The sequence below is a fragment of the Desmodus rotundus genome, chromosome 2 (assembly GCF_022682495.2).
Source record: "Desmodus rotundus isolate HL8 chromosome 2, HLdesRot8A.1, whole genome shotgun sequence".
In the NCBI taxonomy this organism is placed as follows: domain Eukaryota; kingdom Metazoa; phylum Chordata; class Mammalia; order Chiroptera; family Phyllostomidae; genus Desmodus; species Desmodus rotundus.
The window spans coordinates 102,273,203-102,301,116 of NC_071388.1; the positions used below are offsets into that span (position 1 = coordinate 102,273,203).

Genomic DNA, 27,914 nt, shown 5'->3' on the forward strand with positions numbered 1-27,914 from the left:
AGCATCGTTAACTTGGTCTTAGAGCCCTTGCTTCTTGCCCTGATTTTACCACAGTTTAACAGTGTGATCTGGGCCACAGTTTCCTCATCTTTAAAATAATGATTGATTTCCTAGATCACGGATGGCAAACACAAGGCCCGCAGGCCGAATCTGGCCCTCCACATCGTTTCATCCCGCCCGGCACCTTGTTTCCACCCGGCGGCAGTGCTGAGCTCTTGCTTAACTGTTAAAGAGTAGTTACATTTATACAGTCCTGAAATTACATTTGGCCTTTTGAAGGCAACCGCAAGGCTGATGTGACACCCCATGTGACCTAGATGATTGTAAAGGTGCTCCAGCTCTGTTGTTTCAGGGTTCAGTAAAGACTTTCTGACACAGCAGCAAAGATATATGAAACAGATATCTAAGGACATTTGTAGTGTTTCCTTCCCAGATATAAAAAGCCAGACAAGAATTTTGGTCACTTCAGATGGTTTAGAAGATGCCGGACCTGGAGCCAGGGGGATAAGTCAGATGACATATCAGATCCATTCCAGCCCTGAGAGTTTATTGATCTAGAATGAAAAGGTGGGATGCAATGTCAGACCACATTTCTGGACTGAGTTAGGAGTCAAGCATTCCTAACCTCTCCAGAGGGGGTGTGGGGACACTCAAAAGTGGTTGAGTCCAGTGTCACTACTACCGGACACTGTATGTAGTCAGAGCTTTTGCAGGGCCTTTCCTGTCTATACCTGCATTAATTACATCAGGTTCAGGCTAAGCTGCAGTAACAAATAACCCCCCACCCCCCACCCCCCGCAAATGCAGCAGGTTCACATGATATGTTTTACTCTTCTTGTTCACTTAACAGCCTTAGGCAGTGCTGTTCAGGTCAGTGGGGGGTGTCTTCCCACATCTTTCAGGGATCCACACTATGGCAGTTCTGCCATTCTCTAATGTATGGATGGCTTCCAAAGTTGCCCTTGGAATTGACATTCCAGTCAGCCAGAGGTGAAAATAACATGGAGACGTGAGCATGGGAAGTTTTGATGGGCCCAGCCAGAAAGTGGCATGCTTCACTTTCTCTGACATCTCACTGGATAGAACACGGTCACATGGCTCACCAAACTGCAAAGGCATCTGGGAAATATAGTCTAGCCATATAGGTAAAGAAGGGGTGAAGGGGTGTGGGTAGATAGCTAGCAGTCTCAGCCCTATCACTTGATATCAGTAGGGAAGGGGAAGGAAGGGTAAAGGAGATTCATCAGTTTCTTCCTTCATAAAACAAGAGTGTTGAATCAGATGATCTCTTAAGGGCCCATCTGCTTTAACATTCTATGGCTCCAAGAGGTGATGACATGTGCTTCTGCACCAAAGAAAACAATCCTGCAGGCTTCTGAGCAGCACGTCCTTAGCCTGAGCAGTCTTCCTGTGCCAACTGGTCTGGCTGGTAGACCACATAGAGAGGGCCTTGGGCGCTCTCCAAGTTCTCTTCCTGAGCTGTTCTCAATCCTTGGCCAAGTCAAGGGATCTCTACTGACCTCAGTCTCCCCAGCTGTACAGTGGGAAGAAAAATTATGAAACTTTGAATTAGCCGGGGTTGGTCTGAGGACGTGATGAGATCACTGTCTGGAAGGCACCAGGAGCTCTTCCGACCGAAGTGCTCTACACAATGCTTTTGTTATTACCAGAGCCTTTCATAACACTGCATTCTGGACAGGTTCAGAGAGTGCCCAGTTCCTGAGGACAGTGCTCCTGCAGAATTTGGGGCAGTGTGGCTGGCGTTGCCATGGCTGGGATGCAGTGGGGGCTGCATAGCAGTAATGTCACAGGGTCTTGGAAGGCTAAGAGATCAGTCATAGACACCTGGATGGACTGTCCACTGGGGATGGTGGGCAGGGCCCAGGCATAGTCCTTTGGCCTGCCCTTCTGCCCTGCACTCATCTCCCTGTTACACCCTGGATCTGTTTACTCATCCTTTCCTCAGCTTGTGCTTTTCCACCCCCGATCTCTGAGTTGGTTTGTGAAAGTTCTGTGCCTTGTTCATCTTTGTAATCCCAGGACTTAACATAGTAGCTTCTTTCTTTTATTCAGTCACTCAACTAATATTTACTAAGTGACTATTCTATGCCTGGCACTGAGCTGGTATTGGGTGAGCCGCAGACCTCATGGAGCTTTATGGTTTGGAGGAGACAGACAGTAATCAAAAGGAAGCCAATGCAAACTTGTCACTGTGGAAGGAGCTCTACAGCGCAGCACTAGGGAGGGGGTGTTGGGGTTCTCTGTAAACATGAGGTTGATCCATGACCTGAAACTGTGGGGGCCATTAATATGTTGGCTGTTAATCAGGCAAAGGAGAATGGGAAGAGTATGTGCAAAGGCCTTGAGGCAGGAGGCATTGCCACAAATGTAAAGGATCAAAAGAAAGCTGATGTGGCTGGAAGCAAGAAAGAGTGTGGAGGAATCATCTAGGACAGAGAGTGAGGCTCTCTTTGATAGCAGCCAGATCAAGCAGACCCTAATGGTCCATTTTAAAGATTTTTGCTTTATCTTAAAAATTTAGAGAAGTCATTGTACGGTTTTAAGTTAGGGAGGGAGGGTAAGACGGGAGTTGGAGAGAAAGAGTGAGGAGTGCTATGATTTGCAGTTGGAAATCATCATCCTATTGATGATATGGGGGATAATCTAAAAAGAAACAAAAGCTGGTGCCTGAACTCCAAGTGAGTCCCAGTGAGAAATAATAATTCTTGGACAGGATGACAGAAGTGAGTGCAGAGAAACATATGAGTTTCAGATTCTAGGAGATAAAATCCACAAGATGTGGAGGATGAGGGGTACCACTGACAAGGAGAGGGAACAGTGGATGAGAACTAGATCTTTGAGGTCAGGACTGTTAACTTTGTTTTGATATTGGGCCTGGGGTAACTCTGAGACACCCAAATGGCAAATGTAAAGTGTGCATGTAGCCCTGGCCGGTAAGTCTCAGTTCGTGGGAACGTTGTCCCATACACCAAAAGGTCACGAGTTCAATTCCCATCCAGGGCACACACCTAGGTTGCAGATTCGACCCCCAGTTGGGGCACATTTGGGAGGCACCCAGTCAATGTTTCTCTCTCACAACTCTCTCTCTCTCTCTCTCTCTGTCTCCCTTCCTCTCTAAAAGCAATGAAAAAATGTCCTCAGGTGAGGATAAAAATAAATAAATAATAAATAAATAAATATTAAAAACAAAGTGTGCGTTTAGATTTGCAAACTTGAAGGTCAGAGAGAGGTTCTAGTCTGTGTGCACACAGTGAGATCACCTAGGGAAGACAGCACAGTGAGAAGAGCCTAAAAATGAGCCCTGAGGGTGTACGAGATGGCCAGAGATAGAAGACTGAGCCAAAAAGGAGTCTGGGGAAGAGCCACGAGGCCACGGGAGGAAATCAGAGCTAGTCATGTCACTGGAGCGAAGGGAAGAACGTGTGGTTAATGGTGTGTAATACTGCCGAAATATCAAGTAAGGGGCAGACAGAAGATATCCACTGGGCTTACCAACATGGAAGTCACCTTACCAAAACAGGAGTCACTCTTCAATGGAGGGATTGGAGTAGAAGTGACAATGGAGCAAGCTGGGAGAATGGGAAGTGAAGAAACCAAGCTGGTCAAGAGAGTCTGGCTTTGAAGGAGAAAAGTAAGTTAGGACAGTAACTACAGGGCAATATAGGCATGGGGGACTTTTTCTTGTTTTCAGTGGGAGATTTTGAACATGGAAAGGGTTTGCTTGGAAGAGAGAAAATCAAAATTCTAAGCAAGAGAAAAGATGGTTAACAGGGTTAGGTTTCTGAGAAGCAGGAGGGATGGAATCCATAGCACAGGTGGAGGGACTGGCGGGGGGAGGAGGAGAGAGAGGGCGGCTCAGTGAAGGGGTCTGAATTTCTATCTGAGAATTTTAAGAAGACTTCAATTTTCTTTGTAATGCAGGACACAAGGGTATTTGCTAAGAGTAGAGGGACCGACGGAGTGGGGCCTGGGGAATTTGAAATTTTGAGGAACACAATATATTCATTTTCCAAGGCTGCTGTAATGGAGTGCCACAAACTTGGGGGCTTAAAACAGTAGAAATTTATCCATTCACAGATCTGGAGGCTGGACATCCAAAATCAAGATGGCCATCCTCCCTCTGAAGGTTCTGGGAGAGAATTCTTCCTTGCCTCCTGAACAGGCGGTTGCTGGCCATCCTAGGCTGTGGTGGTTCCTTGGCTTGTGGACGCATCGCTGCAGTCTGTGCGTCTTCACACGGCCTTCTTCTAAGGTCACCAGTCACTGGATTGAGGACCCAGCTTAATTCAGTATGATCTCATTTTAACTTGATTACTTCTGCAAAGATCTTTTCAAATAAAGTCACATCCACAGGTACCAGAAGTTAGGACTTGAACCTACAATTCTGTCCACTACAGTGAAGAAGCTGAGAAATAGTTGTAGAGAGTGAGAGAAATGTGCTAGAATGCCAGCCTTGTCCAGGGCTCACAGAGATTAGTGGAGCGAGTCCAGTGGCACCAGCTGTTCCCTACTTGCTCCTCTCAGCTGATCGGCATCCAGCATCCTTGGCCTGAGCTGGGCACCTCAGCCCCCTCCCACTTCAGGGTAGATTCCTGCCCTCCAGGAGCAAAGACTTCACCTCTCTTGACCCGTCCTCTCTTTCCATACCAATCTCTGCATACCACTCAGTCCTGCCCAGGGATACATCAAGAACCCCTGAAGACCAAAGCTGCCAAGCTGGCCCTGACAACACCAGGGTTATAACAGATGGCAGAGAATTCCAGCCACCGTGCAACACTCAGCACACCTGCACTGTCTTGTTCAGAGCTCCAGGAAGCAGAGTACCTTGGAATTTCGACTAAAGAACTGAAGGAATAAGCCCATCTCCTTACTTTTGACCTTCCAAAGGTCAAAAAGCTTATCCTTGCTGTCCCCTTTCTAGAGTGTCAAGAATGGTTTCCTTTCGTTTAGGCTGAGCTGGGCTGCTTGCTGGATGCAAGCCAAAGACCCCTTGCTGCTTCCCCAGCAGCCGGTGCAGGACTCCAGGGGCATTTGCACTGGCCAGCCCAGGTGAGAACGTAAACACTGCAGTCCACCGCCAACGCCCTGGGCCCTCCTCCAGGGAGGAAGGCTTGCTCACGGCTTGGCCAGGCTCCCAAGCATCATGTACAGCAATTCTGAGTTCCGACTTAGACAGCTTGGGGTGGGTCCTTGAATGACCTTCTGTTTCTTGTCTGCCCATCTGAGAGGACCATTCCATTCCAAAAACATTCCTCCGATAAAATCGGTTACGCACTGTAAACGTCAATGAGCCAGGAACATTCTCGGACACAACAGGATTCTGATAAAGTGGTCTTATTTTCCAAAAACCTTCCAGTGTGAAAAATCCTCCCTGTAACAAGCAAGGAAATTCTTTGGATGCCAGGCCCTTGGGGAAAGTGATCAGAGCCCTAGGGCAGGAGAGAAAACCCAGAGGTGAAGTTCCTGCTGTGGGCAGAGGGGCCTGGGTTTTCAGGCATCCTTTCATTCAATCAGTCATCAACACATATCTGGTGAGCTCTTTCCAAGTGTCGGGCCCTGATCCAAGGTCACTGGGAGGGCCATGTCTTCATGTGGCTGCAAAGCTCTCCTGCCTTTCAAAAGGCCGTGGTAACTGGCCCCCCTCACACAGCAGTCCCTATCGGTCAGCAAACACCCGCACTTGCACCACCCCCCAACCCCCACTTGCCACTCCTCTCTGCCTCCCTCTGTGGGGTTCCAAGTTCACCTCTTCCTCTGTGCTCCGATGGACCTCCCATTCTTTTGGCCTTTCTCTATACTGCTTTCCGTTCCCAGGTGTCTCCTAGTGGGATTGTCTCCAGGTACCTCAGTCTCTACCTTTCTTGGTGTCTTGCTGCGCATCACCGAGTGCTTCCTGGCACGTCCAGTTCTCTCCACCTCTGCCAAGCTCTCTTTTCCTCTTTGTACGCCTTTCTTCCAAGCAACCCATCCCCGTTTTCCCCTTTCTCTTTTCTGTTTCTTCTCTTTAACAGACTGTTACACCAAACTAAATACATTCTAAAAATTTTTGTGAAATAAACTTTTACATTCTCTGGGTTTTATTTTTTAAATTGTTAGAGGGTGATGTGGACTTCTCTGTGTTGTCTGAATTTCTTACAAGAGCAAGAGCAACTACTTAAAACTTTATGGAAATATGATGTACACAGAGAAGAAGGCACCTGTAGAGGGCCGTCCCTGCCCCGCACAGAGCTCAGCGAGCGTCGCTGGCAGGCGGCACTCAGACGGAAGGGCGACCACGACAGTGCCCCCATCATTCTCCCCCCCACGCATCACCACTATCCTGACTTCTTTCAGCATAGCTTCGTATTTTTTGATAAAATACCTGGTTTTGTATTTTATATCAAGAGAATGCTATAATATGTACTCTTTTCTGTCTAGCTGCTATTGCTCAGCGTTGGGATGGTGAGATTTACCCGCATCCTTGTATGTAGTGACAGACCCTTCATTCTCCTGGTTCGTGGTACCCATGGTGGGGCTGGCCCACGAGTTTGTTCCCTTCTACTGTTAATGGCCATTTCCCAGCTACTACAGATAGTGCTGCTATTAACAGTCATGTATGTGTCATTTGATAGCATGTATTACCTTTATAATCAGGAAAAGAACTGTTTCCATTTGGAAAGATGGAGAGAGATGGCCAAGTTGGGCGTTCTACAAAAGGGCTCTGGAGCAGGGAGCAGGACACATGAGTCCTCATTCTGGCTGCTCTATTGCCAAGTTCTACAACTTTGAGCCAATCAATTCGCCTCAGTGAGTCTCAGTTTTTTCATCTGCAAAAGATGTAACATCTGCCGTTGGTTGGTGCTACTGCCTCACGGTGAACTGTGACAGCAGGTAAGATGATGGCTATGAAAAAAATGTGCCATGCAAAATACAGTATGTTATTTTATTAAAGAAGAAATTAAGTAGCAGTTATATTATGAGGCTCTTGATTTATCTGTTTTTAAATTTTGAAGATAAAAATTGAGCCTGTGGTTTTCATTAGACAGAAGATCTCTCCAATCCTTGCCCCACTGTGGGCAAAAAAGATAAACAAATCGTAAATAAAAGACAGTGAATGTCTCAAAATGTCCTGTTTCCAAAGGTCCTAGTTTCACATGAGCAAGTGGGAACATGTGGCCTATGACCTCTTTTGCCCCTTCCTAGTGACCTTGGTTTATAACAGTTCGGGGATCCTGGTCTAGATGAGGAACAACAACAACAAAAACACCCGTCTGGGCTGTAGGAACCCACGGGACAGGCCCACCCCCCCCAAAGAATAGGGACACGCCCAAAGAGGACATACAGAAGACCACAGACACCAGCCCAGTGCCCCATGCACTACCCTGCATCATAGGGAGAGAATCAGACAAGAGTGTGAGACAGGAAACAGGACTACGTGTCTGTTCACCAGCAGAGCAAATCTAAGGCTCTGTGCTCTCTGCCAACGTGGGGTCATTTGTTAATGTAGGGAAGCTGGTGCTGTTCACACACTGGTGTGGAGGCAGGCTAGGCACCCGCCACCAGCTCCCACCCAGTTCTTCCTCCCCACCCAAACCAAACACACCCTGTATTCTGAGGCTCAGGCCCAGAAGTTCCCATGACACCAGCAGCCCTGTGCTTGGTGTTCTGGGGATGCAAAGCTCCAGGGTCCCTGTCCTCATCTGAGTATGTGTGGGGGAAGCAGGACCTGAATGAGACAGAACAATTCAGGGAGGAGGCCACACGTGCAGGAAGGATTCTGAGCAGGAATTCACGAAGCGATGGAGAAATGAACGAGAGCCTTAAAAACTAGACATTAGACTAGTGATTCTCAACCCTGGCTGGACATTAGAATTGCCTGGGAAGTTTCTGCAACAGGTCAGTGACTGGATCCCACCCGCCTAATGAGAATCTCTGGCCATGAGGTCTGGGCATCAGTATTCTCTTAAAGGTCTCTGGGTGATTCTAACGTGCAGCCAGGGCTGCAAACCCCGGCCTTACACTTAGTGCAGTGGGAGATAGAGACTCAGTGTGAGCTTTCAGGGTAGAAGAACATGATCAGAGTGGTTGCTCAAGGAGCATTTATTGAGCACCTACTCTGTACCAGCAGGAACTGTGGTACACAGAGACGAGAAAGATATTGGGCTGGCCAAAAAGTTCATTTAGTTTTTTCTGTATGACGGCTCTAGTAGTGCATAGTTGTCTTGAATTTCATTCGAAACAATCTTGTTAGATTGTATTATGACAGCTGTCATATCAGCGTGCATTTAAAAAACGTATCAAAATTGGTAAATTTTTGTATAGCCATTTTAATATTAAAGATGGAAGAAGATACACAGCATTTTTGATGTATTATGCTTTATTATTTCAAGAAAGATAAAAATGCTACTGAAACGCAAAACAAGATTTGTGCAGTGTATGGAGAAGGTGCTGTGACTGATCAAACATGTCAAAAGTGGTTTGTGAAGCTTCTTGGTACTATTGACATTTTGGCCAAATAATTGTTTGCTGTGGGGCTGTCTTATGCATTGGAAGATGTTTTGCTGCACCCCTTGCCTCTACCCACTGGAAGCCAATAACAGGAGACAGCTGACATACTCAAAACATCCAAATGAATAAAGTGATTAGTGAAAATGAAAAATGTGTCTTTTATTTTATGGAAAAAATCAAACAGACCTTTTGGCCAACCCAATATATAGATTCCCTGTGCTTGTCTAGCCAGCAGATTAGGAGAAAAGACAGATCCACAATAAATATAATATAAAGTATCTTATGAAAGTGTGAACCAAGAGCTCTAAGAACATTGAGGATTTTCTGGAGAAAGCTTTCTTAGAGATGTGACATTAGAATTCATTTTTGAAAGAGTTAACCAAGCAAAGAAAACAGGGAGAACATTTGAAGTGGAAAAAAATGATATGCAGGTGGTGAGTCCTACAGAGACCCACTGTGTTCAGTGTAACAGGGAGCATGGGGAGAGGACTCTGGAAAGAATGCCAAAGGCAAATACCACAGGTCCAATTGTATTTGAGCTTCCTGTATGTGAAAAACAAGCTAGAAAAGGCAGATTAGAAGAGTGAGAGGAAGGTAGGGAGGCTAGTGAGGAGCCACCGTAGTGACCCAGATGTGAAGTGATGAAGGCCTGGACCGAGGAATTGATGGTGGGAATGAGGAAGAGAGCAACCCAAGAGATATTTCCAAAAAAGGCAACAGGTTGAATCTGGAAATAGAACAGATGTAAGAAGAGCTAAGTTGTGTGTGCGTGTGGGTGGGTGTGTGTGAGAGAGAGAGAGAGAGAGAGAGAGAGAGAGACAGGGATGCAAAGATGGCTTTACTGTATGATTTAAGACAGTAAGAGAACAGGAGAACAGGAGAACATGGCATTAGCAAAGATGGGGATGCTGGGTAGATTGTGTGAATTTCACATAACTCCAAGACATCCACATGGAGATGTATCCGAGAGGCTAGCTTAAGGGCAGAAGGTGGATTATAGAGGGTGAGGAGGGACAGTATAAGGCAGAGAAAGAAAGAAAAATGGATGGCAACCAGCAGACCAGGCACAGGTGTGTATTTACCAGGACTGACCTATGCGTGGGAAGAGACAGGAGGGAGGAGAGGAAACAGAGGTGGATAAGCAGCTAGGTCCATGAGGTATGAAAGTGTGGCCTCTCCCAACGGAGGAGTGTTTATCTTTAGGAAGGAGAGGCATTTCTTAATGGAGGTACAGTGTCCAAGAAAACTCCCTCCCGAGGCCTGGATCCAGATCCAACCCTCTACAGCAGGGTCCAGGAAACGTTTTTCATAAGTGGCCAGAGAGTCAGTGTTTTAGGCCTTGTGGGCTCCATGGTCTGTCTCAGCCACGCAGTTCTGTGCCTGCTGGGCCGAAGCAGGCAGAGACAACATGTGAATGAGCGGGCTTGGCTGCGCCCCCATAAAGCTCTATTTAAGAAAACAGGCAGTGGTTAAAATGCTTCATTTTATTTTGTGTGAATTTTACCTCAATTAAAAATTAAAAGAGAAAAAGCAGACCCTGGACTTGATTTGGCTCAGGGGCTATAGTTTGCCCACACATGCTCCAGAGATGAAGGAGGAGCAGCTGGGGACTGACAGAGAGAAGATAAGGTCTGTGCTGGCCCCATGGGGACTGTGAAGAGTGACCCAGCTCTGCTACTTACTAGCTATATGACCTTATATAAGTTATTTAACTCTCCTTAGCCCATTTCCTCATCTGTAATAAGGGGGAAGGAACAACACTTTCCTCACTGAGTTCTTCTGAGGATCAAAGGAGACAACAAACATGAGCAGCAGCACAATGCCTGGCTCAGTACAGATCTTCTTACGGAATGTTAAAGAATTGACATGAGTCGGAGGATCGCAGCTGCAGATGGGTGCCATGACCAAGGAGCCTAGGCAGTGGCGTCATCGGATCCCTGAATGACAGCGTAGAGCTCCCCACCCCCTTCTGATTGAGTCAGACCGGCACAGGAGCCAGGAGTAAATGTGTCGAGTGTCGAGTCACGGAGACTTAGGGGCTGTCTGTTGCAGCAGCAAGTCCGTCCTGACTAAAGCAGATGCACAAAGTCACACGGAGGTGTCCATCTGACAAGCAGCTCAATTAAAAGTTGACACTGCCGTTTGGAGCATCTCCCGCTGTGACTCTCAGTTTGGGGCTCATATTTGAAAGCTGTGCTGTGCTCTCCATCTTCAACCTCTTACCACAGACAGTGTCTGTCACAGGGCTTGGGTCCCACTCATCCAGCCCTCCTGCTGGCTGCTGGGTGGAGGGGGTTGGGGGGAGTGACTGCTAATCCTTTGAAATGCCACTCACCCTCAGGGCTTCCCAAAGTGAATCTGATGGAGGCCACATGGCCTCTATTTTAAGCCAGGCTTCACATTTGGTGAGTCCAGCTTTTTTTAATAGCATGCCTGCCCTAACAGACTGTCAGGAAAGTACATTAACACACACACTCATAGGTGTGTTTCTAAAGAAACAATAAAAGAAGCTGAAAATCCAGATTCTGTATTATTTTAGAGATTCCCAAGTAGAGAGCTGCTTCTGCCTCTTTTAGAGGAAGGCTGTGGCCACCCTCACCTCGGTGGCTGGTCAATGGCTATCTGTCCTCCACTCACCCCCAGACCATAAGACTAGGGAACAGGGAAAGTGCACCGGCCTTGATGCTGCGAAATGGGCTGCCTGCCCAGGGACACAGCCAACTGGGGCCCCCCTGACGCTAGTGGGTCTTTCTTGCCATCTGCTTTGCCTCTTACTTGAATGTGACCTTCCTCTCCAAAAGACTACCTTGTCAAGAGTCAGGGGCTTATGCCTGCACTTGCCATCTCAAATCAACAAACCGGCATCTATTTCTTCTTGTAAGCCTCCTCGCAGGAGCCCAGGCACATCTCCCCGGTGCAGGGGTGTGGTGAGCACAGACTTCCGTCCTCTCTTGTCTGCAGAGAAGGGCAAACACTGTGGGACAACCCCCAGCCTGTGCAAACACCACATCTGATCTTGGGCATTGAAGTGAACATTGAGGGTATAAGACATGGCAAGCAGTGGGTTATTTGCTCCAGAGTAAGCCTTGGTTCAAAAGAACCAGAGAGGGAGGGAGGTTTTTTGATGTTTAGGAAAAATCCCTAAGGCTCTAGGAAGGGAAGGGAGAAGACTGAGAGAAGCGATATACGGAAGTGGCCAAATGAACGTAATAAACCAAGGGTGTGGGCAGGAGGCAGAGCGGCAATGGTGACCAAGTGGCAACTCTCCTCCGTTCTCCTCACTCTGATTGGGCCTGAGCAGATTTCCTGCTGTCGATTAGTGAAGGCGTCCCACACTCTGTGGCTGACAAGGCACAGCATGGCCTGTTAAAGCAGTAGGACTCTGCTCTGCTCTGAAATTTCAGGGCAGCAGGTGCCAAGAATCATTGCAGGTTTTTTCCTTCCTTCTTTCCTTCTTTCCTCCTTTCCTTCCTCTGTTCCTACAGCAAGTGACACAAAATCAGCAGAGGAGGCAGCAGAACAATTTTATGACACCTCCTTCATTATTTCCTCTCCCAAAATGTGTCTCATTTTATTTGGCACTCACAACTCCACTTGGAGGCAGGCAGAATTATAATTCCCACTTTACAGAGAAGGGAATCACAGCTCAGTGAGGTCAAGCTTGTACAAGAGCTCAGAGCTAATAAGTGGTAGAGCCAAGCATTCAGAGATTTTCAACCCATGAGTTTGCAACTATAGCAAACTCCTTCTCAAGTGAGTTCACTTAAAAGTCACAGGTAGTCCCTGGTTAGGTGGCCCAGTTGGTTGGAGCATTGTCCTATACACCAAAAGTTTGTGAGTTCGATCCCCAGTCGGGGCACATATAGGAGGCAACTGATCAATGTTTCTCTCTCACATCGATGCATCTCTCTCTCTCTCTCTCTCTCTCTCTCTTCCTTTCTGAAATCAATATACACATATCCTTGGGTGAGGATAAAAAGAAAGTTACAGGGAGGAAGAAGAGTTATTTGGCTAAACATAAGATATACATTCTCTTGTTTTGGTCCCTCTGTCTCCTTTTTCTTTGTTCACCTCATTCCGTTGTTTCACAAATCTTTCCATATCCTCTGCGCAATCCGGTTCAAACCCCACTTCCTCCTTGTCTCCTCAGGACTTGTGAATTCAACACGCACCATGTGGTTTGGCTATATGCTGTACTGCTCTGTTGTTCTGTCCAGCCATTCCCTGCACCTCCACTGCCTCCCCCAGCAACCCAGCCTCCAGGCCAAAATGGACAGCTCCTCATAATCCCCAGACCCTGTAACAGTCACTTACATGCAAAGGGAACTTTTGTAACAAGGATCTTGGGTTGGGGAGATTATGCTGATCATCGGGGCAGTCCAAATCTAACCACACGGGTCCTTAAAAGCAGAGAGGGAAGCAGGAGAGCTAGAGAAGATGCGACGACAGAGCAGGGGCAGAGGACATGTGGTTGCTGGCTTCTGTCTTTGAAGGTGGAACAGCCCACCACCGGGGAATTCAGGCAGCCTCTGGAAACTGGGAAAAGCAAGGAAACAGATTCTCCCTGAGACCCCCCAGAAGGAACCCAGCCTTGATTTTAGCCCGGTGAGACCCATTTGGGACCTCCGACCTCTAGAACTGTCAGGGAATATGCTTGTGTTGTTGGAAGCCACTAAATGAGTGGTAATTTGTTACAGCAGCAATAGGAAAGTAAGGCAGTGTGTTCTATTGCTCTGTTCTCGCCTCCACACTGCCTCGCCACCCTGGCAACCCACAGCGACAAACTACTAATTGGTATAGTTGGTACTCAACAGACGTGGAGGCTCTGTGAACCTTAGGTGACTGGTCCCTGCGCCTGCAGAGCTCTGGGCACATTCCTCAGGCCCTCCTCTTATTTGCTCTGGCCTCCAGGAGGGGGAGCCTGCTGGGGCTGCCTGCCCGCTCTCCAGTGCAGCTGAGCAGAAAGAGCAACATGTGTGCCAGGACAGGAGTGGATCTAAAGCTGGACTGTTCCTGAGCCTGGGTCATGCTTAGTTCTCATAAAGGCCTTCTGATAAAGCACTATACAACATGAAGGGTGGACTTTTGTTATCATGCTTCAGCCTTCCCTCCTCCTTCTCACGGCACATAGACTGGGGCACAAGCACCTTCAGGACCTGGCCCTTGCCTGCCTTTTTGGTATCTCTCTTGCCTCACACTGCCTCACCCCTATACCCCTGAAACCCTGAATTACCTGCCAGCCCCTCACGCCTCTGACCATGCTGGTTTCCCCTCTGGTGGGAACGCCCTGGCCCTCCTCTCTGCAGATGCCTCCTCCTTCAGAGAGTCCTTCATGACTGCTGTCAGAGTGGCTCAGGGTACCTCTGCCCACCCACAGACCCCGCATCTGCCTCTGCCACTGTCCTCACTGCTCCTGGGTCCCTTCAGTTCTCCTCATTTTACTCCCCTGCCCACACCCACAGAGGATGGAATTATCACCCAAACTCTGCCCCTACTCCCACAGCAGAGGCAGAGGGAAGAGTTCTGTCCCCACCCCCACCCTGTCATGGTGCTGTTTGCTCCTGCTCGTGGCAGAGGGAGGCCAGTCTGATTGGTCAGAGCTAGGGCCACATTTCACTGGTGGGCAGGGTCCACATTTGAAAGACAGTGTGTGGTCAGATTATGATCTCTGCCCTCTGCTACTGGTGGTGAGGCCAGCTGGTCATTCTCTCTCTTGATTCTACCTCCTCATCCAAGGGTCTTTGGGAGAAAAGTATTCTTAGATTCAAGAGAAAGTTAGGAACTACAGGCCTTGCTTCAACCCTCTGGCCTCAGCTGTGTTCTCCCCCGCACCCTTGTCCACCTATTAATACATAAGATGCTGCCATGGTCAGAGACCTGGAGGGAAGGAAGGGCGATGGAATCCTGGACCCAGACCTTCACACTGCCGTGTAATTGTGCAGGACGACCCCATTGTGTGCGTCAGAGGACCTGCTAGCATGACTCGCAGGGACATCTGAGAAAATGACCTCTATTCTGGTTCCAAGCTCCAAGTCCAAGGATGCCCTTGAATTGGGTTGTACTCGCCTTGAAGGGCTGAGGGTTATGGCTGATTCACTTCTGCCTGAATCGCCTATGGTCATAGTTTTACTCTGTAAAGCTCGGAGATTGGTGAGAGGTGCTGGCTCAGGGGAGGTCTCAGGCATGTGTACAGTTGCTGCAGCCATGGATGGGTGGATTGGTAGATCAATGGTGGATGGATGGATCAACGGGTGAGTGGATAGGGCATAAGTGGATAGATGGGTGGATCATTGGATGGATAAGTCAACAGACAGCATGGCCTGAAGGGCGGCCTTCATGGTGCCAGAAGTTCTGACAAGACCTTCACTCATTCAGACATTCTCACGTACAACTGTGAACTCCTTGGTGAACTGTTTAGACCGGGAACCTGCCCCTCTCTCTATTTTAGAAAATGTTGCGAATCTCACTGCCGTATATCCTGATACTTTTGCGCTGATACTTTTCAGCATCCGTTAGATAAATAAATTCCGTGTGAATGATCCAGTGACACCCATGTCTTATCTGTCTGACAACCTGTACTTACTACTGACCTTTGCAAATATACAGGTGGTATACAACACCTCTCATGTGCCCCCTCAGATCCTCTCTGCCCCGTGTCTCCGGGGCTGAGGCTGTTTGTTCCATCTCACCCACCACTGCAGCAACTAATTCTGCTGGGCTCCAGCCCACTCATGCGCATAAACCCAAAAGTGCCTCGTGCCCACATGGCAGCTGCTTACCGTCAAACTCACTAGGTACTCACTCGTGCAAGTGCAGATCACAAGTGCAGGGGGCTTAACACCCTGCGGGGCTAACATCTGCTCTGGGAAACAGGAACCCTGGGTAAATTCTCACACTTCCTTCCTCTGAAAGCGGGTCTTGTGACACAGGTGTTCTCACAGTCTCTCAGAAGGGTCCTTCGAGATGCTGAGGAGTCACCAGCTCAGTGACATGCACCCTTCCCTGCTTCACTCCTCTTCTCTGATGCGCGTGAACTTCTGCTTCCTGGGGTGCCCGGGCTAAGACCTGATTATTGCTTTACTGATTACTGCTACTACTTATATAATATAGTTTGGGTTAAATACAAGATTTTTGGACCTAATTAGAGGCTCAGCATGTTTAGCGTCTGACTCTCATGCTAGACACTGAGCTATTCATTTAGGCATCCTCAACATCAAGTAGAAGGTTGGAATTTTTTATCATACCTCATCCTTCTCTTACTCTTTTCTATAAAAAAATCACTTTAAGAAAGTTCCCATCCTGGATACTAGAGTCTTCTGCCATGCATGGTTTTCAAACTCAGTACCATCTTTTTCAGAGGGTTATTTTTTAGCTTGTTTGCAGAATTCAATAAAGCAAAAAGTAGAATCAGTAAAGGCTGAGGGATTCTAAGAAATGGTGTTCCCAAAATATATTCACATCCCAATTCTTGAAATCTATGAATGTTTCCGCATTTGGTAAACCTCTGCAGGTTTGGTTAAGTCAAGGCTTTTGAGATGAGGAGATTATTCTGATGATCTGGGTGGACCCTAAATGCAATCACTTGTAACCTTATAAATCTGAGGCAGAGACCAACTTCACACATACAGGAGAGATGATGTGACCACAAAGCAAAGAGAGAATTTGAAGATGTTGGCCTTGAAGATGGGAGTGATGTGGCCACCAGCCAAAGAATGCCAGCAACCACCAGAAGCTGGACCAGGCAAGGATCGAATCCTCCCCTGGAGCCTCTGGAGGGAGCGCAGCCCTCCTAACGTCCTGATTTCAGCTCAGTGACACCGATTTCTGACACTTGTCCTCCAGAACTGTGAGCAAATGAATTCCTATTGTTTTTAAGCTGCTCAGTTTGAGTAATTTGTTACAGCAGCCACAGGAAACTAGTGTAGCTTCTTCTTCAAGGGGTCCTTAGAGATCACCTCCAAGGTAAGCCCTTCATGAATACAGTCTGTCTTTTTAGTTTCTACTTCCCAATGCCTATTGTTAACTCAGGGTTTGCTTTCTTTAATTTGTTTCTAATGATATTTGGAAGTCTAGTATTTAACCAAAATAGGGCATCAAAGGTGACCACAAAGTAGATCTGTCTGTAAACAGTAATCATGAACTAGATCTCATTTTCTGAGAGAGAATGTCAAGACCTAACTAGCCTTTTGTCACAACCTCCCCACCCCACCTTTCCTGGTCCATCCAACAGGTCAGTGTTTCTCAAAATGGGGCCTGAGGATCACCTGTGTTGAGTCACCTGAGGCGCTCATTAAAATGTAAAGTCCAGACTCTCCCTCAAACTTATTAAATTACAAAAAAACCCCAACTATGGCTGAGGTGCAGAAATCTGTACTTTTAACAGGCCTCCCAGATGATTCTGAGCCCACTGACATCACAGAACTCTGCTACAGAAGAAACAGGTCAAAATTGACCCAATAGTACCTCCCTCTATGGCTCAGTGGTGAAACCACTGACTCTGGCTGAACAATGGTTCAGCCTCTGTGGGGGAGCCTCTACCATGGCCCCCAGGACTGGGTGCTTGTGATGAATTTGAGCCCAAATAGTCCTGACCCCTCATGCATTTATACCGAAAACAGCTGCAAAGGTATTGGGAGAGCTGGGGACCTAATGGTAATTCAAGTTCATTTGCCTTTTTAATTAAAAAGACCCTTAATAAACAAAAATAGCTTACAAAGGCATGTACCCTTTGATCTTGCAATTCTACTTTTGGGAATTTATCTGCAGAAATTATTTACACTTTACATATGTACAAGATTACTCACTGCAGAACTGATTATAATAGCAGCAAAACATTGGAAATAATCCAAATGCCATCATTGTGGAACCGATGAAACGAATCATACATCTACACAATGAAAAATAATGAGAAAACTGTATATGTAATGATATGGAAATGTCTCCAAGATAGATCATTAAAGGAAAATGCAAGGTGCAGAACACATGTGTAATATGCTACCTTTTGTGTACAGAAGAGGAGTAGTAAGAATCCACATTCGTATTTGCTTGTGTACTCATCCAGAAACACTGGCCCTCGCTGGGTAGCTCAGTTGGTTAAAGCATCATCCTGATACGCCAAGGGTGGGGGTTCGATCCCCAGTAGGGCGCATACAAGAGTCAACCGATGAATGCATAAATAAGTGGAACAACAAAAATTGATCACTCTCAAATCAATAAATAAAAATTTAGGGAAAAAATTTTAAAAAGGAAAGGCTGGAAGCATATATAAAAACAGGGTGGTTACCTTTGGGATGGGGAATGGGAACTGAGCAGATGGGGACACTAGGATGGGAGGGAGGCTCTTCACTTATAGGTGTGTGTGCGTATACATGATTATACTTTGGAGTTTGAAACCATGTGGGTGTATTATTTATTCAAAAAGCAAATAATAGGTTCTGGCCAAGATGGAGGCATAGGTAGAAAGCCTTCTCTTCCTCGCACAACAAAAGGAGGATAACAACCAATCTAAAATCAATAAGCAACCAGAAGTGCCAGAAAATCAAACTGCATGGAACTCCGACAACCACAGAATTAAAGAAACAGTTGAACTGAACGACCAGATCGGTAAGGCAGTTGATGGAGAAAAACCTCGGTGAGGCAGTGGACGGTGCAGGTGGGGCTGGCTGAGGCGAGGTGGCAGGCTGCGTGGGAGGGGTTGACTTAAGCAGAAACTGAGACTCAGAAGTGGCTGTGGGCTACTGCTATTGGGGCAGTGGGAGAAACTCCCAGTCTCACATGAGAGTTTGTTGGAAAGTGGGCTAGAGATGAGCAGGTGAGCTGCACTGTTCCCTCTCTGGCCCCTCCCCCACAAGCAGCGCTGAAGTGCAGCAAGGAGGGTTGCCCTGCCCTGGTGACAACCTAAGGCCCCGCCCCCTTACAACTTAACAGGGGCCCTGAAAAAAGAAATATGGCCAGAATGAAAGAACAGAGCAAAACTTCAGAAAGAGAGCTAAACAATGAGGAGATAGACAACCTACCTGATGGAGAATTTAAAGCCCTGGTAATCAAAATGCTCACATATCTGATTGAGCTTGGTCAAAAAATGAAAAGACAAATGAAAGATACCCAAAATGAAATACAGCAAAATATTCAGGGAAACAACAATGACAGGAAGGAAACCAGAACTCAAATCAATGATTTGGAATAAAAGGAAGAAATAAACATCCAACCAGAACAGAATGAAGAAACAAGAACTCAAAAAAGTGAAGAGAGACTTTGAACTTCTTTGACAACTTGAAATGTTCCAATATCTGAATTATAGGGGTACCAGAAGAAGAAGAACAAGAGCAAGAAATTGAAAACTTATTTGAACAAATAATGAAGGAAGACTTCCCCAGTATGGTGAAAGAAATAGACTTCCAGGAAGTCCAGGAAACCCAGAGAGTCCCAAAGAAGTTGGACCCAAAGAGGAACACACCAAGGCACACCATCATTAAGTTACCCAAGATGAAAGACAAAGAGACAATCTTAAAAGCAGCAAGAGGAAAGGAAAGAGTTACCTACAAAGGAGTTCCCATAAGACTGTCAGCTGATTTCTCAAAAGAGACCTTACAGGCAAGAAGGGGCTGGCAAGAAGTATTCCAAGTCATGAAAGTCAAAGACCTACATCCAAGATTACTCTATCCAGCAAAGCTTTTGTTTAAAATGGAAGGGCAGATAAAGTGCTTCCCAGATAAGGTCAAGTTAAAGGAGTTCATCATCACCAAGCCATTATTATATGAAATGTTAAAGGGACTAATCTAAGAAAAGGAAGATAAAAAATATGAACAGTAAAATGAAAACAAACTCACAGTTATTAACAACCAAACCTTAAAAAATAAAAGAAAGAAAAACAACAAAAACAAAAACTAAGCAAACAACTAGAACAGGAACAGAATCAGAGAAATGGACATCACATGGAGGATTTTCAGTAGGGAGGGGAGGGGAATAATAAGGGGGGAAAGGTACATGGAAGAAGAAGCATAATTGGTAGGCATAAAATAGATGGGGAGAGATAAAAATGGTATAGGAAACAGAGGACTCAAAGAACTTACATGTACAACTCATGGACATCAACTAAGGGTGGGCATGCTGGAGGGTTGGGGGGTGCAGGGTGGAGGGGGGATAAAGGGGGAAAACTGGGAAAACTGTAATAGCATAATCAATAAAATATAAATAATAAAATAAAAATTTAAATAACCATTTATTGTCACCCTCGGTACAAGCAGTCTGGTCTGGTTCTGCACACCTGCAAGTCTTAGTGTCCACACGGAGCTCTCCCGACCGGGTGTGCATTTCAGAGCCACTGCTATTCCAGGGGCTGGCCTGTTTGGATGTGGTGCTCCAGACCAGAATGCAGATTTCCATCCAAAATGGCAGTGGGACGACAGGTCTTTGAGTTTCTTACTGAGGAGAACCAGTTCCACAAAGGCTCTGGGGTTTGAGTCTCCTGTGCACTAGACAGCTCCAAGAGAGGAGGGTCCCCGGGCTGCCTAGTACTGAGGCATCAGCTGTTCTCGACTCACTAGGGAGGAGTGGTGGTAGCGATCGCGAGTGGCGAAGTCTGCGTTCTCTTGGGTGAGCTGGGTCATCTCCATGTCAACCCGAGCCAGGGACGGCGCCAAAATGATCTGTTCTTGGGGGCATCGCAAGCTCCTTTGGTGAGAGAGACACAGAGGACAGTCAGAAGGAAAGAGCAAGACCTAAACAGTAAAGATGAGTCTTCTCTGGGATAGAAAAATTATTTGCAAAAACATCATTGTGCTTATTATTGAACCTGTATTTAAAAAACATAACTTTGAAATCTTTATGTACAATAGTTTATGGACAAAGTATGAGAAATAAGTATCAAATAAAATAAGGGAAGAATGACATTTACCTTTCTTTAGCAGAAATGTGTAAAACTGTACAAAATAAATATCCAAATAGTACCATGTTGGGGCTCTACAGCATTTCTTTGCTTTTTTTGTCAAATGAGATAATGGAATGGAGAGGCTGAAAAAGTGAGAAGAGTAGAGAGAGAAACGTTCTCCTTGGTTTGTGGAAAAGGAAGCTGAATGAGGAATGACCTCCTGAGCCAAGGCTGATGTAACAAGCAGCTACAAGGTAAACCACAAAGGCTTCGACCCCAATTTTGCCTGAGTCAGGAACAAGTCCCAATACAGATTGCACTGAAGTGTCTACATACAGTTGGAGTTGGAATAAACTGGTAAAGAAAAATGTTAGGCAAACATGAGGAAAGTGCCAGAGGCAGAAAGGAACAAGGGAAGATCAGACGGCAGTCAGGTACCTACAGCGGCCGGACGCCGTCACCGCTCTGCCTCCAACCGGCCCAGTGGCCTCAGAAAACCTCCCACCTCCTGCGCCGAGGCCCTTGCGGTGACTTATACAGGAGTTGCCGCTTAGAGATTCTACTCGAAATGAATCATCTACTTATGAGTAGGAATGTTCAGCTGTATAAATAAGGAATATATCTGATAGTTGCAAAACATTTTCAAAGGTAGAAATCTAATGTTTAAATCTTTAGAACTTAAGCAGAAAGCTTCAACTGACTCTGGCAAAAAAGTGCTGCTACAGAAACTCAGATCACACAACTAAGGCCTCGCAGCCACTGAGGAGAACAGATCTGAATGAGGAAGGTTGACGTTTTCTGAGAAATGAATTGACTTCTAGAAAGACTGAATCTTCTAGAAGTAAGGCTGAAAAGTGACAACAATGCCATACCAACAACCATATAAGTGTTTTTGCTAATGCATTTTTTCATTAATGCTTTCTTTTTTTAAGGTGAAACAATAGCATTCTTCTGAGTTCTGGTAAATAATATACTTCACTTTCTAATCTAAAATGGTCTAAGAATTCTCATCTGGGCCGTTGCTAGGACTTCAATAAAGAATGCATTCTCAAGGTCAGGCTAAATTTTACATAACTCTGGGAATTGTAGGTATAAGAGAGCAAGTAACCAAACTCCGTTGCCCAAACACCCCCACTGTATTATTTTTCTTTGGTTTGAAGAGCATCTCGGTCTACAGTTATTAAAAAAAAAATACTCTCAAAACTACAAAATAAAAACACACAGCTGGCAATTTCTACTTTTAGATAAATCACCATTTCTTGGTCCTTTTACCTTCCTAAATAAATATCACAAAACATCCAGGAGCCATGGTGAGACCGGAAGTTTGATGCTGAGGCTTAGCTGAAGCCTCTATCGCCCACATCACAGGCCCACAGAGCTATGAATAGTGTGGGCTGGGTTCTATCCCAACCAAAGTATTGTCCTTTTCTAAGAATATCTCTTCCTAATACATTTTTCTTTCTACACAGCACTACTGTGACCTCAGAGGCAAAATTCTGGGAACTCAGAGGGCAGCATAAAGAGTAGTGACCTCTCACAGCCATGTGGAGGCTTTGAAACTGCAAATGCCTAAAAATATTCCTGCAAATCAGATAGGGCCAAACACTCTTAACCAGTCATCACCTCCAGGTCCAGGTCTGTAGGCATCCTACACACACAAGCTATTTCCACTTACACTCTACTTTTCCTCGGGACCACATGACGGGGAAAAGAGATCAGTGTAGAAGTGTTGTGACCTGGGTCACCCGACCTGGCGCCACAGACCGGAAGAGAGGCAGAGAGGTGACCCCACCCCTCCTATAGCCCCACACAGCATTTAGCCCAGCTTCCAGCAGATGACAGGGAAAAGCTCCACACACCGCCCTCCCTCCCAGCGTTTTCCCTGTTGGTTTCCATAGGCCCTGCTCCTATTTCTTCATCATCCCTGGCTCTAGCACCAAGGTTTCATTTCTTGTGCAATCTGAAACAAATTGGTAGTGCTTATAAAGACTTGTGTTAAAAAGGATTCTTATAAGGGAGAAAGAAGGCATTACTGTTTAATAGATAAAGTGCTTCTGTTTTTGCCAGACGAAGAGTTCTGGAGATTCATGGTGGTGATGGCTGCACAACAATACACACGTACTTAATACCACCGAAGTGGACACTGAAAAATGGTAAGATGATACATTTTATGCTACATGTATTGTATCACAATAAGAAATGGGGGGAAAAGGATTCTGGGACCAAAGGGAAAGGGCTTCCTAATCCATTAGCAATGTCTGGACATGGAAGGTGAAGATATTGGCAAGTACAACCCAGACATCTAGAGTTTCAAAAACAAAACAACCAAATGAAGCCAAATAAGCCCTCGGTTGGGTTCTGCCTGGATTTTCCGAGATGGCAGCTTTGGCTCCTCACTGATATCGAGGGAGAAGGGAAGTAATTTCCCAGGGTCCCGAGGCCTCCAAAGGTGGGGAAGCACTGTCTCCAGAAGGGTGGAGAAGGAGGAAGGAGATTAAGGCACTCATGAAATCTTCCCTTCTCTGTGAGGCCTTCTCCTGTTTCTCAGGGAAGTCTGTTTCCCTGTGTATTTGAACATGGAGGTCTCACAGAAGTCCTCTGGGATCTCTGTTCTACCTGTTTCTGTACTTGGCATCTTTACTTTCACCAACACAGTCACGTCAACCATCTCTGACTTAAGATGGAAGGACAGGAGCCTTTGGGCCCTAATCTTGTATGTGATGGCATATCGATGCTGGTGTGTCTTAGACTGAACTCACTGGGAGTAGCTCTCTTGACTTATCACCCAGCAATCAGATTCTAAATAAGGCCTCTGTTCATGATTCCTGGAGATAAGAAGGCAAGAGGACATGAGTCAGAGGACACTTCTGATGAGCTGAGCCTAGGGCCTGGGTGGTGCAGGGCAGTGAGGAGCAAGCTCTGAGTCTCCTTGAGGTTCTCAGCTGTCAGGTTCCCACACCACAATTCACCCAAGCACAGCAAGGAATGGCACATGCATAGCACCTCCCAGGACCAAGGGACACTCATCTGCCCTGGTCCTGGCCCTCAGTTGGCACTGACCTGCAAGAGGGGATCAGAAGAGACCTCATCCACCTGAAAAAGCTGAAGTCGGAGGCTGATCCTGCAGGGAAGACACATACATAAACACTGATGAAGACTCTAGGTATGCATCTAGAACCCTAGTTTTAATAGAATGTACATTCCCTGACACACACATTAAATCAACACATTTTTTTCCTTTTTAAGTCTAACCAAACCATATTCATTGAAATATTCCCTAACAGCAGCCTGCTAAGGACTTCGTAGCCATATGTGGTTTCCCAAAATTTATTTCTAAATTCCAAAATCCCAAGAAAGAAACAGAGAAAAAGTAAATGACTTGTTAACTTCAGTCCTAGGAATTTAAAAAATTTTGATAATATTTTTTTCTTAGATTCAAACTATGTGTCAAATAGGTCCTATATAATCCCCTACTAGACCATATGCTCTGTAAGGATAGGAAGAATGTCTTTCTCATCTTACTCACAGTACAACACCCACAGGAACTGGCACTCAGAAAGTTTTCCACAGGTGTGAGTGAATCAAATAGCTCAACATGTAGAAATGTTAGAGCTGAAGTTTGAAGTGAGATTGTTGTTGACACAGACACACTGATTAGAATAGGGCTAATCAACTCTAAAACAAAGCACCTCATCCCTCCTGCAGTGTGGGTTTTTAAAAAATCTCATATAACAAATTATATGTATATATAACTTTATATATATAGTTTGATCCAGGTCAGGACACATACATACATGAAAAGAAATAAATAAATGCAAAAATAAATGGGACAACAAATCAATGTTTTTCTCTCTTTCCCCCACCCTTCTCTCTCTCTCTAAAATCGATACATTTTTAAAAATTAAAAGAAAACACCCTCACAGACACACCCACAAATAATCTTTAATCTGGGTACCTTGTGGCCCAGCCAAGTTGACACAAAATGTTAACCATCACAGGGAGGTTTCACAGAGGAGGGGGTCTTTTGAAGGATCCTGACTGAGAGACCTAAGTTTTCATCATAGGTTTCCCCTGAGGGCCTTAGAGTGGGCATGTCTTCTTTCTGGAATTTGCTATTCCCTCTCTTACTCCGCCATCTTGATCAGAAGTCCTCCAAAGCATTATTCTTAATGTGCATGTGACTAAGTTTATAAAGTGCATTTCTTTCAAAAGTGTACGCCACATTATTCTTATTATGAATAATTTTTTCTTCAGTTTGCCTGGATTGTTATGGTTTATCTGATTTAGTTAGGACTTAAAACTAATGGCTTTATTTTCAACTGGGGCATCACAGAATTTTGCTGAAAAGGGCTCGTGAATTTATTTTATTTTTTTCTGCATCAGTGAGTTCTTTCTTTTTTTCTTATCCTTTTTTGCTCAACCCCACCACCTCTCCCAACAGTGTATTTTTTAACAGCTTTATTATTGAGAAATAACTGACATACAATAAACAAAGTATTGATAATTTCTTACTTTCTATATTCTTGATATTCTGGCATTTGGGGCCTTGATCCTAGAGGTGCTAATTCCTAGAGATAGCAACAAACTCCCCTGTGAGCAAAACTTCGATACACAAACCAGCCAAACCAGAGCCCACACCCTCAACCATCTCCCTTGTCAAGTTCTCGCACACCGAGTCAATACGCCCCTGCCCTAAATCACACTAGGGCCAGGTACCGGGCAACTAGGGACCAGCCCTATAACTCAGAGCCCACTGAAATTATTCAAACTACCTAATCCTAAACTTGCTCAGCTACCTACCTGGCTCACCCATTCCTTCCCAATAAAAAAACCTAATAAAAGCTCTGAGCCATGGTCCTCCCTCTCCCTCTCCCTCATGACCAGCCCTGGTCCTCCCTCATGTGACCCACTTGGCATGCATGCTGTGCCTCCGTTTCTAGGGATCTGCGAATGTAAACTCATTCCCCCGTGACAATCATTTCTGTGTCTGTGTGTCTTAACATACCTGATTAAAACAACTTCAGAGTCCATTTCTACAACAAACTACATGTGTTTCAAGTGTACCATTTAGTAAGTGTTGACACGTGGAGTACACTGTGAAGCCACCATCACAAGCAAGATCACGAACACATCTACCACCTCCAAAAGGGTCCTCAAGCCATCCCCAGCCCCATCTAAAGGCAACCAATGATCTGCTTTCATTATAGGTTAGTTTGCATTTTTAGTAACTTTATATTATATATATAAAATAATACACTAATACTCTTTTTGTCTGGCTTCTTTCACTCAGCATAATTATGTGAGATTCACCCATGTTATTGCATGTTCTTTTTATTGCTGAGTATTCCATTATATAGCTGTACTACAATTTATTCATAGTCATCTATTGGTGGACATTCATAAGGTTTCCAGTTTTGGCTATTACAAATTAAGCTGCTGTGAATATTAGGTGTTTTTGTATACTTTCAGTGCTCTTGGGGAAATACCTAGGAGTACATTGGCTAGTTCACATGGCAGGTACAAGTTTAACTTTTAATAAACTGCCAAACTGTCTTACACAGTGTTGTATTATTTTATTCCCACCAGCAGTACATAGCAGTTCTAGTTGTTCTGCAGCCTTGCCAACACTTCGCATGATCAGTATGTTAAATTTTAATCCCATCCCTCTAACTGGAGTAGAGTAGTATTATATTGTGTTTTTAATTTGCATTTCCTAATGACTAAGCATGTTGAACACCTTTTCAGTTGCTTATTTGCCATCCATACATGCTCTTTGGTGAAATCTATTTAAAACTTTTGCCCATTTTTTAAATCTTTTTCTTTGTCTTCTTATTATTCAGTTTTGAGAGTTTTTGTATATTCTAGATACAAGTCCTTTCCCAGATATATGATTTGCTAACATTTTCTCACAGCCTGTGGCTTGCCTTTGCATTCTTTTACCTGTGTGTTTGGAAGATCGGAGCCCTTAATTTGAGGAAGTCCAATTAATCGACTTTTTTCCTGCTTTTGGTGTTGTATCTAAATCTTTGCCTCTCATTCAGATTCAGAAAGGTATTTTTTCCTTTCTTTTAAAATTTTATAGTTTTATGTTTTACATTAAGTTCTAGGATTTATTTTGAGTTATTTTTACATTGTTTGATATGTAGATTAAAGTTTACTTTTTGCATATGGATATCTGATTGTTTTAGAACCATTTTCTAGAAAGATTTTTTTTCCTTCACTGAATTGCTTTTGCACCTTGTTTGAAAATCAACTGACCACATACATATGGATGAATTTCTGGCCTTCCTACTCCACTGACTTATTTGTCTACCTTCATTTCAATACTATGCTGTCTTGATTACCTTAGCTTTATAATCAGTCTTGAAATCAGGTAGTGTAAGTCTTCCAACTGTTCTTCTTTTACAAAGTTGGTGGGGCTATCCTAGGTCCTTTGCACTTCCACATATTTTAGAGTCTGCTTGCCAATGTCCATAAAAAGAGGTAACAGAGATTTTGATTGAGATTGTGTCGAATCGATAGAACAATTTGGGAAGAAATGATTTCTTAAGAATATTGAATCTTCCAATTCATAAACATAGTATATCTCTTCATTATTTCTTTAATTTCTTCTCAGAAATGTTTTAGTTTTCCTCCGTTAGTCTGTAAATATGGTGATTTACATGGAGTAATTCAGAATGTTAAACCAACCTTGAATTCCTGAGATAAACTTACTTGGTTTTGATGTATTACCCTTTTTATATTTTCTATTTCACTTGGTAAAATTTTGTTATGAATTTTTGTATCTATGTTTATGAGATATATTAGTGTGTAGATTTCCAAAGAGTTTGTATAGGATTTATATTCTTTCTTCCTTAAGTGTTTGGTAGATTTCATTGGTGAAGCCATCAGGTCCTAGAGTTTTCTTCATGGGAAGGTTTTAATGACAAGTGTAATTTTTTTTTAAAGATTTTATTTATTTATTTAGAGAGAGGGGAAGGGAAGGAGGAAGAGAAGGAGAGAAATGTCAATGTATAGTTGCCCCTCATGTGCCCCCAACTGGGGACCTGGCCTGCAACCCAGGCACGATCGAACCAGCAATCCTTTGGTTCACAGGCCCGGGCTCAATCCACTGAGCCACACCAGCCAGGACACAAGTGTAATTTCTTTAATAGAACTTAAATAGCCCTATCTTCCTTCTAGAGTGAACTTTAATAATTTGTATCTTTCAAGGAATTTGTCCAAGTTATCAAATTTATTGACATAAAGTTGTTTAAAATACTTCTTTATTTCCCTTTTAATATCTGTACACTCTCTAGCAATGTCATCTCCCTCACTCTTGACATTGGTCATTCTTACCTTCTCTCCTTCCCTTCTGATCAGTCTGGCTAAAAGTTTGTCAATGTTATTGATCTCACATAACCAGCTTCTTGTTTCATTGCCATTTTCTACTTTTTTCTTGTTTTATATATTACTGATTTCTATTTTGATCTTCATTATTTCACTGTTTCTCTTATTTGGATTTAATTTGTTCTTCTTTCTTGAGTTTCTTACATTG

General features: G+C 44.7%; 1 protein-coding gene across 6 annotated transcripts in view; it reads right to left on the reverse strand.

The window, feature by feature from the left end:
* Positions 1 to 19,710: 19,710 nt before the first annotated feature.
* SLC12A8 (solute carrier family 12 member 8) overlaps positions 19,711 to 27,914 on the reverse strand; it is a 159,700-nt gene continuing 151,496 nt past the window's right edge. For all 6 annotated transcript variants that reach the window (XM_024577885.4, XM_024577886.2, XM_024577887.2 and 3 more), the window contains 2 exons: positions 23,438 to 23,498; positions 19,711 to 20,181 (listed from right to left, as the gene is read on the reverse strand). In XM_024577885.4, coding sequence (XP_024433653.2) covers positions 20,019 to 20,181; positions 23,438 to 23,498 — 224 coding nt within the window. In that variant the 3' untranslated portion in view covers positions 19,711 to 20,018. The remainder of the gene's footprint in view (positions 20,182 to 23,437; positions 23,499 to 27,914) is intronic.